Below are 15,198 nucleotides of genomic sequence, written 5' to 3' on the forward strand. Positions count from 1 at the left end.
CCCTTTCCTATGTCTAAATCAAGCATGGCAGCAAACACTATTCTGATATGCATAAAAACAAATGCTAACAGTGTCTACAGGGACTCCTTTGTTATTATAGGCCTGGAAAATTAGTATAACACTAATTGTTAGACTACCAAGTAACCAGGCAGTAGATATCAAGGTAGGGGCCAGCTGCAAATGTGGTTTAAAGTATGTTTTTCTTGCCTAATCAGTTGTTTTAATACCCTCTCTCCTTGTCTTAGCAAAGGATAAAACTCATTGAAAACCTCCCCCATAGAATTTTCTGAGACAACCCTAGTAAATTTTCATCTCAGTGGCTTCATGGCACTTACAACATGAATTTGTAAACACTTTTAAAAATTCTTTAATAATACATTCCTATCACTTGTTTTGTATTTCTTGGTATCTCACATTTTCCCCTAACTAAAATATAAGTTGCTTGAATTCAAGGTCATTGACCTAACCGTGTCTTTAATTGTACTTCTTCCCACCTAGCCTTGCAGTAGGAGTTTAAAAAGTGGTTGCTAAACAACTTTAAGCTTCTAATGGTTGTCTCTGAGGGGGTTTGAATAAATGTCCTTTGGGGCCCAATTCCTGGGATTCATTCCAATGTATTTTATTGGGTTTAATCTTTCTGTAGTAAAAAATTACAACTTGGTTGTTGTTTTTTTGTTTGTTTGTTTTTTCTGCATATTACGGGGGTGTAAATGTTTAGGTTACATATATTGCCTTTGCCCCACTCGAGTCAGAGCTTCAAGTGTATCCACCCCACAGATGGTGCACACTGCACCCATAATGTGAATATACCCATCCCCACCCCCCCCACCTGCCCAACACCGGATGAATGTTACTACTGTATGTGCGCATAAGTGTTGGTTAGCTAGTACCAATTTGATGGTGAGTACATGTAGTACTTACTTTTCCATTCTTGTGATACCTCACTTAGTAGAATGGGCTCTATCCAGATAATGCAAGAGGTGCTAGATCACCATTGTTTTTTGTGGCTGAGTAGAACTCCATGGTGTACATATACCACATTTTATTAACCCACTCATGTATTGATGGGCACTTGGGTTGTTTCCATATCTTTGCAATTGTGAATTGTGCTGCTATAAACATTCTAGTGCAGATGTCCTTTTTACAGAATGCCTTTTTTTTTTTCCTTTGGGTAGATATCCAGTAATGAGATTGCTGGATCAAATGGTAGTTCTGCTTATAGCTTTCTGAGGTATTTCCATATTACTTTCTACAGAGGTTGTACTAGTTTGCAGTCCCACCAGCAGTGTATGAGTGTTCCTATCTCTCTGCATCCACGCCAACATTAATTGTTTTGGGACTTTTTGATAAAGGCCTTTCTCACTGGAGTTAAGTGATATTTCATTGTGGTTTTGATTTGCTTTTCTCTGATGATTAGAGATGTTGAGCATTTTTTCACTTGTTTTTTGGCCATTAGTCTATCTTCTTTTGAAAACTTTCTGTTCATGTCCATTGCCCACTTTTTGATGGAGTTGTTTGATTTTTTTCTTGCTGATTTTCCTGAGTTCTATATAAATTCTAGTTACCAGCCCTTTATCAGATGTGTAGCATGTAAATATTTTCTCCCATTCTGTAGGTTTTTTGTTTGCTCTTGTGATAGTTTCCTTGGCTGTGCGGAAATTTTTTAATTTGATCAGGTCTCATTTATTTAATTTTGTTGTTGCTGTGATTGCCTTTGGGGTCTTCTTCATAAATTCTTTGCCTAGGTCAATGTCTGATACTCTTGAAATACATCAGTGCAGAAAAATAAAAATAAAATTTGAATAATAACCCCACATCCTTTCATCCTAAAAAATTATTCCCAGTGTTTTATAAACATTATTTGAAAATCTCTTACTACATATCTTTGGCCATAGGTCATCTTAGAAAACCTGTTATACCATTGTAATCAAAAGTTCTAAATTTAATTAATTTACAGCAAATAATAAAAAGTAAAATAAAAAAAAATTGTTAGTGTCACAAGATGTATTCATATCTAAAAGTTTTCTTGAAAGATATTAAAAATATGATAAACTGAAATAGGAGTGATTATCTTTTTAACTACTCATTTTAACTTTGGAAAATATAAATAGTGAAATAATTACACTAATAGTTCCTCTTACCTCCATGTTTTTGTTATACCATTTCCTAGGCATCAAAGTTGGTAACATTTATATTCCATTTGCTTAACCATAATCCCTATAGTTCTTTAACCCTGGTACTATATTTTGATGGATTCAGTGATCTGTGATTGACTTTTTATACAATTTCATCTTTTATGAAGGCTACATTGATCTGTGTTTTATGTGATTAGATTTTGTTCTCAGATTTCCCCCCCCCCTTACACTTTACTCTTTGAAAGCCTATTTTTCTTCTCTGAAGATTCTTTTAGAATCATTCCTGTCTAATTTCTTTGAGATTGTGAGGAATTCTAGTTTTGAACTCTTTCTGTGTTTGGGCAGTTCCTCTTGTTTGCCTGGTCTGCCTTTCTACATATGCTCCTTCCCACTGTGTTAGTGTGTCTGTGTGTGCAAATTTTACACGTAATTCCTGTGTGGGCTCCCCTCTGGGAAATACGAATCTTGAAGGCAACAGACTACTCACTGATCAACAAGTACTCCAGAATCCGCAGCCTTCACTCATGTTGGTGATCTTAGAACTCAGTCTGGCCAGCATAATAGAGAATTTCCCTGACCCTGTTTGGACACATTCCTCGTGATTTTTATCATGCGATCAGCCTCATGTCTTCTTGTGTAACACAGATTCTGTGGCAATTTGGTAATTGTTGCTTCTTTTCTCTCCTTTGCCCTACCTGAGCTACCTCAGACCCTGTAGGCTAAGTGTCTGGGAATTAGACACTAAAATGACTACATTTTTTTTCTTCTCTGGGTACTGTAGAGAGATATGAGGTACCAGCTTTAATGAGATAAGACAATCATATATAATTGGATTGTTCTTAAGCCAATTAAGAGTACATATGTAAGGATAATTAAAATGGAATTCAATATCCTTTGTGGCTACAGATTTAGTTCGTCTTCCCTGTCTTTGTTCCAAAGTTATAAAACATATTTTTGCTTAGGTGGACATCTTTGGTTTGTCATACAAGACTATGTGCCTATCTGAAGCTGCTTTTTTCAATGATCTTCTTAAAGGTTTTCAACTAAACTAAATAGTAGCAACTTAAGTCCTGTCGCTCACATTGCTCCTAGCATATGTTTCAAAAGTAGGGAAAAAAAACAGTTTTATATTTTTCTCAAATTCCCAGCATCTCCCCCTAATCAGAATCACTCTTAACAAATGACCTCAACTTCTTTACATGACAATATTTAGGCCATATAATAAGGATTAAGCAAATTTATTTTATTTATCAAACAAATTTATTTATTCCATATTTTTTAAAACATTTTTACCCAAGGTTTTGCCTTTGCCCCTACGGCTAAGAAGAGAAGCTTCTTCCTAATTCTTCTCTCCCTGTGGTCTAAGTTTTATATCGAGAAATATTTCAAACATAAAATAGTACAGATGCTAATAAAACAGATGCCTCTATATAGATATCCATCACCTTATATACTTTTATGTGTTTATAAGTAAGACTGGCCAGTAAATTTTCTCTCTCGTACTGTTCTTTTTTTGTCCTTATTTTGGAATAAAGGTTATATTAACTTTATGAAGTAGATTGAAGAGCTATCTATCTTGACCTATTTCCTGGAAGGTATAAAATGAAGTAGTGGGGACGTTCCAGAGAATAGGGTAAGAAAGAAAGTCCCCTACCCCACATAAAATTCACCTTTAGAGCTATTTATAATTTGTGCTTTGTTTGTGGGGGGTGGGGGGTTGTTGGGGGGGGATTGTCTACTGATCAGTTTTTTTTAAGTTTTTACAGATTTATTCAGGTTTTTTTAAGTTAAATTAAAAATTATAAACTTAAAATACTTTATCTGTCAAGATATTGCCAAAAGTGATAGTATTATATTATGCTTTGAAAAATCTAGTTTTAATTATAGTCAACTGTCTTTTAAATCTGTACCACATCTAGTATTATGTCCTTTCCTTTCATTCCTGTTCATGTTTATTTATACCATCTCTTGCCAGAAATGTCTATTTTATTAGTTTATTAAAAAAGCAGTTTTTTAGTTGTTGATGGTCATCATTGTTCTTTTCTATTTAATGAATGTTTGCTCTTTTTCTTATAGTTTTTCCTTCCTTCTTGAGTTTTTACTCTTTATTAACCTCATGATTTATACATTTAACCGTGAATTTTCAATCTTTTTTTCAATCTCTAATATATGCAATTTATCGTTAAAGCCAATTGAGCAGCATTTTACAAACATTGGCATTATCATTTAGAATCCAAATATTTTGTGATTTCCATTACAAATGTTTTGTCTCTAACTTGTGAAGCACTCACAAGTGTGCTTTTTAATGTCCAAATCCATAATGGATGTGTGGGAGATTGGAGAGGTGCTATCTTTGTATTATGATACCTAATTTAATTCCTTTCTGGACAGAGAGATGAGTTTTTATGTTATTGTTCAGTATTTGTTGAGACTTACTGGTCAGGTGTGTGTGTGTGTGTGTGTGTGTGTGTGTGTGTGTGTGTGTTTTCCCTTTTCCTTATTGTTTCTTGCCTGTTATTGGAAAAAAAAATTACTTTCTCTAACGGCTCAATACAGGGCCCTGTGTTATATTCATTGGGTCAAAATTGGTTACTGAGTTATTAAAGTCCTCTGTAATCTTAAGACAGTTTTTTGTCTGATCTGTCAGTTTTTTTGTAATATATGTTAATACTCCTAGCATTGTATGATGTTTTTAAATTCTCTCAATTTTATATTTTTGAGACTATGCTATTTAAATAGATGTAGGTTCAAGGTAATTATATATTCCCCATGAATTATTTCTTATACACCTAAGGAATGACCTTCCTCATCCCCAACAATGTTTTTACCTTTGTTTATCTTGTCTGATGTTAATATTGTGGTATTGTTTTTGCTGTTTTTGTTTTGAATCTCTGGTTAGTAGTTCTTAGTTTACCTAGTAATTATTATCATTTCCAAGTATATCTCTTATAAACAGCATATAAATCGATTGTATTACTTTTTAAATCTAATAAGAAAATTCAGTCACATTTATCATGATTGAGTTGGATTTAGTTTTTGTATTTTTGACTTTTTTCCCTTTTATGCTTTTCATGTGATTGATTGGGTTTTCCTTCCACTTCCATCTCTTTATTTGGAAACTGTAATTCTTTTTCTTTTCTTCCAATACCTTTGGAGTTTTAACAAAATAGCTATAAAGTTTTAACAAAATGAAGAACAATTCGTGTCTCTCATATTCCCCCCGAATGCCAGGGTTTTATAGTGCTCTCATTTCAATTAAGTCTTCCCATTTTGCATGCAGTTATTGTCAAGTATTTTATTTTATTTCCACTTTATTTTAATACCTCATTAGTTATTAGTATTATTTTTTACAGTTAATGTTTGTTTGGAGTTACTCATCTCTGTTAGTCTTCTAATTTATCATTTTTTCTGTAACCCTCTCATTTTTTCCTTGTTATAATTTCTTTATTTGTTAAGAACATCTACTAGTAGTTAATCTCAGCAAGATCCTCTAAGGGATAGAGTTTCAATTTTGGATACCAAAAGTGTTCTTATCATTTCCATCCTTGCCATTGTTGAGAGACCTAGTTATGAATTAAATTCTAAACTGACAATTTCTCATGGCCCTTTGAAGATATTCCACTGTCATCTTTATTTATTATTTATTGATGTTATTTCTGTCCATCTTGTTGTCATACCTTGGAGATAAATCTATCTTTTGTTCAAAATGGTTTTAAGATGTTCTTTTTATTTTTGATGTTTGGAGATTTCAACACACCAGATGGGAGAATGGATATTTATCTTTCTTGAGATTTTCTGTGTAGCTTTAGCTGGGAACTCTTATCATTATTTCACTTCTAAAAAATATTTCCACAATTAGGCTATTTAAATATTGCCATTTTTCTATCCTCTGCGGAATTTTTGATCTGAAACTCCTATAAATATGCATTTTGACTGCTTATTACATTCCATATATTTCTTTCCTGTCCTATTTTGAGTCGTTATTACACTGAACTCTAGATATTTTCCTCATGTCTATATTTTAATCATTTAATAATTCTTTCCTCGGCTGTGCCCACTGAATAATTTTTTTGATTTCTAAAAATTAAATTTTCATTTTTAGAAGTTCTGTTTCTATTTAAAAATCTGAGTATTATTTTATAATAGTTTCCTATTTTTTCATAATTTTTAAAATTTATTCTTTTGTCTTTAATTATTTAAAATAAAGTGGACAAACTTTTTCTGTCAAGGGCCTGAGAGTAAATACTGTAGGTTTTTCAGGCCCTGTGATTTCTGTCACAGCTCTTCAACTCTGCATTCTAGTGCAAAAACAGATCTAGGCAATATATAAACAATTGTGCACAGCAATGTTCCTGTAAAATGTTATTTACAGGCATTGCACTGTTTATAGCTCATGGGCCATAATTTGCTGACCCCTGATTTGAAACATGTGATTTATAAATACATCAAACTGGTTCTCTCAGCTCAAGTGACTGAGGATGATAATTCTGCTGTTTAATGCATCAGGTGACTGTTCCTTATGGTGTCTTATTTTCTAGTGGGTCATGATTTTGAGTTGTGAACTCTACATTCAGCCTTCTATTGGAAGCCAGGGTGCCTTGAGTTGTGGAATTAGTCTTCAAAGCATATTGCATTTCAGATCTTGCAGCTAATAGTTTTATAAAGAGTTGCTTTTTAAATTGTCACCCCCAGAAATACCCTGAATAGGGATCTTCTGAAATAATCCAGTGCTCAGTGCACTGCCTGACACATGAGGAACACACAGCTATTATTGCTATCATTATCTCCATTGAAATCAACAGCACTATTGTTATTGTTATCATTGATCCTAGGTCTTATAGAACTTACATAAATTGCAGTTGTTACCATTTATGCTTTCAAAGTTTTGAAAATTCTTATTAAATGGAAATTCATAATTGAAATTTTTTATAGGGACCTGATGGTACTTTGAGTTAAAAATATAGAAGATATTGAGTGAATCATACATTATGAAAATTAAAGATATCTAAAGCCAAACAATAACAAAAGAAGCTTTGGGGATTTCTCTTTTGCAATATCACCTTTAAAAGGGATAGAATCAAACATGTTATTGAATATATATGTTTTCTGTGTGTGTGCATGTGTGCTTATACATGCATTTGCCTCAATCTATGGTAAATTCATGCCTCTTGCTTGTTCATCACAGGACACTTGAAATGGACCAAAGCTGAGGACATTGACATAGAAACCCCAGGATCTATTCTCGTCAACACTAACTTGAGGGCATTAATAAATAAACATACATTTGCTTCCTTACCTCAGCATTTTCAACAATACCTCCTGCTTTTGCTCCCAGAAGTGGATAGGCAGGTAAGTAGAAGTTTTAGACATTTGATATCAGTTCCAAGTTATATTATTATGAAGTGGCAGGTCTATTAGTGAAGATGACTAATATATGGATGTAGTATATTTATATAATTTATTTAGGGATATGTATTTATTGGTATCATTGGTTTATTTGTTTCGTCTGCTAAAAAAGAACCATTTATTCTCAATAGTGAGCCAATTCAAATTTTAAATGTAGTACGTTGTGGTAGAATGAAAACTACAGACTACCCACATTGGAAAGGGAAAACAAAGAAATCAAGCATTCCACTATCAAATAAATCTTTGGAGTAGCTGCTCCTTTGCCCAGATGGAATATTGAAATGCAGCAATAAAAAGCCAGGGTCTCTAAGAAATTCAACTATTTCCAAAAGATATTTAAAATTTATATTTGTTGTTGCTTTCTGAGAGTCTATCATGAATATGATTGCCTATAAATAATCACCTTTTATCGTTTTTATTTTAGTATAACTGGAAATGCTTTAAGTGTATTTTTGTATTTTGAAAAGCTTCTAAAATAAGGAAATACAAATATAGACCCATAATTGCAGACATCAATCATTTTCTAAAGCTACTTTCTTAGGAAAGAAAAGGAAAAATATTACATAAACTTTTAATAAATTTTATAAAAATTATTAAATGGTATCTAGGAAACAATCCTTTATGATACTTATTTCAGTAAATTCTAACACTGTATATTATTTCCAACTGATGGAATTACTATGTGTGCATTTATGAACTTGTACCTTGAAATAGTAGATACATCCATGAATTGAAGTGGACAAGAATCATTCAAGATTTTTATATTACTTTGAATGTTTTCTTAGCTTTTTATTTGATTCTGTTTTCTCCTAACTTAACCATCTCCTTTCATACATATTTAAATATGATAAACAACAATTTGTAACAGTTCCTATGTATCTCTTTGGTGGTGATTATTGTGCAAATTTAGAAAAATATTATTTTGATTTTAGGTATATTTTCATTTCACTGGGAATTTACCTTCATTCTATAAAAATTTACTTATTTCCTCTGAATGTATGGTATATTTTAGGTGCTTTGGGATAACAGAAATACAGTAAGTGGCCTAGTGAATGAATGATTAAATATACTCTAGTTGGATACATAAACTGTATTTGTAAATAACCAACATATGAGGTAGAACCAGGTAAGCTTAGGGGGGAAAAGTACAAAGTATATTGTACTTTTATATGCAGAAGGGAAAAATCAGAGACAAATTTCAAATTCTTGAATTGGACCTCGAGATATATGTAGAATTTGAATTAAATGGATGGAAAAGTACTAAGTGAGAGGTCGAAGGGTACAAAATCAAAAACTAATTTGGTGGGAATCTGGATCGTAAGAAGAACGGTAAAAATGATTCTAGAAAGATGGATGGGAAGTTGATTTTGGAATATTCCTTGAGTGTGAAGCTGAAGAGTCTGAACAGCGCGCTCCCTGTGTCTGCAATACAAACCCACAGAGGGCTTTTGAGCAGAGCTGTAATGTAATAAGACTGTTGCTTTTTAAGGAAATTATTCTGGCAGTACTGAAAGGGAATGATAGGGATGGGAAACGTGAAAGTGGAAAGAATAGTTAGAAAGTAATTTTAGTTGTTCTCAGAAGGCGTATGAGGGTTTGAATTGGGGGGATGGCATTGGAATTAAGGAGGAGGAGAAAAATGCAGACATTATCATCATCCTCATCATCCTAGTGTTCCTCCCCATCTTCCTCCTTCTTCAGGAGTAGCAATTTTACATTTTGTCAAATAACACTTGAAACAAGGTATAGGGAGGAGCCATTGATGACTCTCAGTTACAAGCTTGTGTGACTGAGAATAGAATTCAGGTGTTAAAACTTTTGTGGGGGAGAGATTGATTTATTAGCTTATACAGCTGTTTCCTCTGCTTCAACATATGTGTAGTTTGTCTTGTTTACAATTGTCTCCAGCTCCAGGAATAAGGTTTAGCATATACAGTATACTCAATAAATGTTTTGGGGATGAAGAAGTAACAAATTGTCGTAGATTTAGTGAAGTATCTGGTAAACCTGGAAGCCAGAGTCTAAGCCCAATATTTTATTCAACCTGTAGCAGCTTCTGTTACTCAGTTTTTTCTAGTCACTGGGAGAAATATAAAGGAATAAGGCACAATACCTGTCCTGAAGTAACATTTTATTGGGAAATTATTTATTTTTACAAGAAATATTTATTGAGCATATATTGTATGCTGTATGCTTTGTTAAATACAGAGGCTACAAGAATGAATCTTGTGGAGGAATAACAGAGAAGAGAAAGACAACCTCCTGCTGAAATACAGTACACTGCTTACTACTAGCAGAAGTTTAATAACTGCATAGGTCTATACCAGTTAATTTAGTATTTAGTATAAGTATAAATTTAGTATAAGACCAGGCAGAGTCACATAAATGTCATAATAGAAGTATAAAGAAAGTCCTCTGAAGGCATAGAGGATGAAGAAATTTAATATGAATGGAGGATTACAGAAGATTTAATGATAGAGAGGATACTTAAGTTGAACCTTAAAGGAATAGTAGGTGTTTCTTAAGTACAGCCAGAGGAAATTGAATTTCACAAGGGAAGGGCATGTCATCTACTAAAACTTGTTGCTTGTATGTTCCAGCAGATTCAGTGTTTCCATAAGACTGAAACAGCCTAAAAGGGGAAAATTGGTCTACTCTGCTGAAGGGGAGCAGGGTTACAAGCTTGATGACCTGGTTGCAGGCTAAGCTCTTTGAACTTTTTCTGAAATCATTGGGTACCATCAAAGAGTTTTCAAATGAGAAATGGCAGGCATAGAATAATTTAAACAAATATCTTAGTGCCTGGACTTAGGGTAGGGGAAGAAGATCCAAAGGATAAATAAAATACAGTCGTTGTTTTCTGTTGGGAGCCAATAGCCCTGTGAATGATGGATGGGACAGCAGAACGATACAACACAGGGAGACTGATTAAGAGACAATTGCAGTAGTTGAGATATGAAGTAAAGGTCTGACCTTGGGAACTGGCCTTGGAAATGGAAAAAAAAAAAAAAGAATGAATTCCAGACATATTTTCAACCCAGAATGACTAAGGATAAATGACAGATTGCCTATGTGTTGGGGTTGCTAAAGGTCTGCAAGGCAATGCGAGATTTTATCTAGGGTGACTTGGGAGGACAGAGAGGCTCCGTAGGTCTGTCAGCATTTGATACAAGACATTTGGAGTCAGCACCCGCTGTCTGGTTGAGATGGGCTCAATCCACTCGCCTAGAGGAAAGGGACGGGCAACTTGAGGCAACAAGCTATCAGAACTGCTGCTGTTTCACTCTAGCTCGTACGTATCCAAATAAGAACGAACACTGTTTCCTGGGCCAGAATGATAGAGAAGGCGTGGGAATGTGAATCTGTTTATGTAGATTTTTCTGAGCCACTGGAAGGTCCTACAGTTATGTGAAATACCCAAGAATTTAACTTGTGTGAAGGCTTGTCTTCACATAATTCTACAACATTTGAAACTCCCAGCTTTCTTGTTTCCCTCCTTTGACTGCCCCAGGTTTGTACTTGCTTTCCAGCATGAAACAGTCCTGTGAGTCCATGTTCTGGACTCACATGAAACTGGAATTCACTCCATTATTACATCCTTAAAATATGGGAAGCTTCGCTTTCCATCTTATCTTGCCAGTCCCAGCAGTATTAGGCCAACCTGTCTGGGTGTTTTACTTTCCTATATTTGTACTTTTTGTACTTTTATACTTTTTTTAGAGGTCTGTTTATCTTAGATATTTTTTACTTTCTCCTGCTTGTTTTATAACATTATGACATCTAGCTTTATATTTAATTTTACTCTTCACACATTGTACTGCAAGTAACAGAAAGTCCAACTCAAACTGACTTAAACATAAAGGGGATTTATTGGCTCAGTTAATTAGAAGATAAAGGTTTGGTTTGGCTTTTGGTTGTTGGTCCTGGGATTCAGTTATTATCAAAGACCTATTTAATTAATATTTAAATAATTAATTTAAAAAATCTTCTCCCTTCTCTTTGATACTATTCTAAACCCAAATCCCTTTGTGATAGTATGGCTACCTGAATCAAGAAATGAGTCCTTGAGAAGCTGGGTATGATGGTATGTGCCTTTAGTCCCAGCAACTCCAGAGGATCACTTGAACCTAGTAGTTCAAAGCCAGCCTGGGCAATACAGCAAGACCCTCATCTCTTAAAAATAAAAAAAGAAATGGAAACTTGCCTCTTGGTTCACATGCATTGGAAGAATACTTCTGTACCAGTGTTTCAAACAAAGGACCTAAGATTCACACTAATAACACTACTTAGATTACGTGACCATTTCCTAACATATTAACTGTCATGTGAGTTGTATTTAACTCATGCTAATTTTGAAGCCTCGTGAAGCATAAATAACTCACATGTCTCATCACCGTGGGAGCCATGAGAACTCGTTTTCAAGTTGCTTATAACTCATGCACAAAAAACAATAAAAAATAACAAATTTTCCAATTTTTCAAATTTTACAAATTGAATTAGAAAGGATTGTTTTGTTTTTAAAGTTTTTATTCTATTTTCCTAATAAAACACTATGACCCCAAGGAAAAATTTTTTATTTTTAGTGTGGCAGTCAATATGTTAAACAATGACTCTAGCCAAGGAAATGATATATGCAAATTGACCTAAGCCAACTAGGCTTACCCTTGGAACTGAGTGCATTCACTGTATCCTAAATTAAATGGTGCACTCATGGTGGAGGTCAGAGATACAGTAAAATATGGTTTTTAGGAAGTTTTATTATGGGATATACTATGGCAGGGCTGATCCTTGGTAGGCAGTTAGCAGTGCCCGCTGAAATGGCACAGGAATTGAGTCTGGTTTTTAACATGTTGATTTGAGATGCTTCTACTATATGAAATGTCCAGGAAATGATTATTCAGGTTTTGATGCTGGAAAAAATGGAATTAGCAATAAAAATGTATATAGATTATTGTGTCAGCTATGGGATTTGATGAGATTGGGAGCCGTAGTCATCCCAGAGGTATATATTTGTGAAACAGTGTGAATAAGAAAAAGTATGGAAAAGAGCCGGGGACTAGACAGAAAATAGCAAATCCATGAGAGATCGTCAGTGTGGAGATCATACACAGGCAACCGTGGCAAATGGACATTGAAAGACTAAGTAGAGATTTTTTTGGAGGGACAGGATATCTTTTCTTTGTCCCTCCAAACTCACCCTTCAACCTTCTTCACTCTGCTTTGCTCCTGAAGAAGGCTAATCTGTAGGGACTGCTGCATCAGAAGCACCCGTAACCTCTGCTGCCTTTTTTTTTTTTCTTTAATTTTGAAATAATCATAAACTTTTGGAAAATGTGAAGGTACATTTCAGTATGAGTTTCCAGCCTCATGATCTAGTCTCCCCACCCTACCCCAATATATTGTGACTTTAAGGGTATATTTTCTACAAGCAAAGACATATTCTCTTACATAAGCACAGTATAACCAGTCAAAATCAGGAGATTAACAGTGATGATTATCATGCAATTCTTAGATTCAAGTTTAGTCAGTTGTCCCAGTAATATCACTTTTAGCAACAGGAACTGTTTTGCACTGAGTTGTCATGTCTCCTTAGTCTTCTCCTTCTGGAACAGTTCTTTCATCTCTCCTCGATTTTTGTGAGTTTGACAGTTTTGAAGATTATAAGCCAATTTCAGTTTGCATGATGTTTCCTTCTGCTCAGATTCAGATTATGTACCCGTGGAAGGAATACAATAAATGATGCTGTCCTTCTTGCATCCTATTATGGCACATACAACTTAGATTTGTTCCAATACTGATGCTGTTCACTTGATCATATGATTAAAGTGTACCTGCTGAGCTTCTCCAGTGTAAACTTGCTCCTTCCTTCTTTGTAATTAAATAGTATTTTACAAAGAAGTTCTTCTTTCATTTGTTTTTGTTTTTCCCTTTTCCAAGACAGGGTCTCCCTCTGTTACCTAGGCTAGAGTGCAGTGATATCATCCTACCTCACTGCAACCTCAGACTCCTGGGCTTGAACGATCCACCTGTCTCAGCCCTCAGGCTCCTGAGTAACTAGGACTATAGGCACTGGCCACCACGCTCAGCTAATTTTTCTATTTTTTTTTTTTTTTTTGAAGAGACAGGGTCTTGTGCTTGCTGAGGCTGGTCTTGAACTCCTGGCCTCAAGCAATCCTCCTGCCTTGGCCTCCCAAAGTGCTAAGATTACAGATATGAGCCACTGTGCCTGGCCTAGTATTTTGTGAAGCTCTTTTAAACTGAATAAATATCTTTTCCTTTCCAAACTTCAATTTATTTATTTATCTCTGTATGGCCTCTTTGTTTCCTATTTTTTTCAAAAGGTTATTATGCTTACATTGTTCCACATTTGCTCAGTAGGAGCCCATTAAAGCTGGTTCCTGTGCCGTCTGATACATGTCTCCATCATTCTTTGAGCACTTCCTTATTTTGAAATACATCAAGGCGTTCTGATCTCATACTTTCCCTGCCCTAGCCCAGGAATGACCCCTTTTTTCCAAGAAGCTATGGTTCTCTTTAATGGAGGGATGGCGTTTAGAAATCCAGCTCTCATGAAAGGTGTGCTCTTTGCTGTTAGGATGTTGCTGCTTCCAGATCTAGGGCAGATCTCAGAAAAATACACTTACAATATGCATGAATACATACACACACGTGTGTGTGTGTGTATGTGTGTGTGAACACCTTACTTCTGTCTTAGAGACAAGGAACATCACATAGAAGACAGAGTGTGAGCCTATTTACAATATGTGCAAACAAAACATAGTTTCTATCTACATTTATTTCTGTATGTATCTCTCTGTCTTGTAAGCCATGAATTCATACTGATACCTCTAATCCTAATGTAATACCCCATGGTTCATTCCAGTTTTCTCTCTCTCCATAGCTGTCTCACACTTCTCTGCCAGGGAGAAACTGGCTTCTCTTACTTTTAATAGATGTAGATATTTGATTATGTCCTTGTAGGTAGCCAATCTTCCGTCTTGGCCACCATACCTCTCCAGCATGGATGGTCTGCTCCCCACACACAGGCTCTGGCTCTGGCTCTCGATGACAAGCCACCCACCCACCTCGTCTGGATGTCCTCCCCGTCCTGCTTGACTTCTGACACTGCACGTCAGCCCACTCCTCTGTGTAGGTGCCACCTCACCATGCTGAGACTCTGACACTTCTCTCCAGGCGTCCCTTCCCCTCCACACTGATACCTACCTCACCCCACTAGTCTCCGTGATCCCACTCTGAGCCATCAGAGGTCACTGCCCCTCTATACACGGGGGCCTACGTTGCTTTAAGCTCTAGGCCTGAATTGTTCAGAAGGGGGAAGAGAAGGCTGTCTGGATTCTGATTGGGTTCAGCTGTTGAGAAGCCTCAAGAGAGGGGATTCAACAGAGGAGGAAGATTGAGACTGAGCCCACACGCTCCCCATGTGATCAGCGTAGGCCCGGTCCATTGACCAGCTCTGATCACTGGATCCTCTCCAGACAGTGCTCTGTCTGAGGTCTGGTACCATCTTCCGTCCCTCACACTTCAGGTCAAATCCTACCTCTACTTACTAGCTCTAGCTTGCTACACTATCTGCTGTGGCTTTGCTGCACCTTGGCCATACCTTTATAGATCATCACTTTAATCTCCTCTTCTTAAA

At 35.6% G+C, this 15,198-nt stretch overlaps 1 protein-coding gene across 1 annotated transcript in view; it reads left to right on the plus strand.

Annotated features, from left to right (window-relative positions):
• Window positions 1-15,198, plus strand: part of ASXL3 (ASXL transcriptional regulator 3) — a 136,368-nt gene that overhangs the window by 69,524 nt on the left and 51,646 nt on the right. The window contains exon 7 of the mRNA XM_045527209.1: window positions 7,321-7,484. Within this exon, the coding sequence (XP_045383165.1) occupies window positions 7,321-7,484 (164 nt within the window). The remainder of the gene's footprint in view (window positions 1-7,320; window positions 7,485-15,198) is intronic.

The sequence above is a fragment of the Lemur catta genome, chromosome 16, assembly GCF_020740605.2.
Source record: "Lemur catta isolate mLemCat1 chromosome 16, mLemCat1.pri, whole genome shotgun sequence".
In the NCBI taxonomy this organism is placed as follows: Eukaryota; Metazoa; Chordata; class Mammalia; order Primates; family Lemuridae; genus Lemur; species Lemur catta.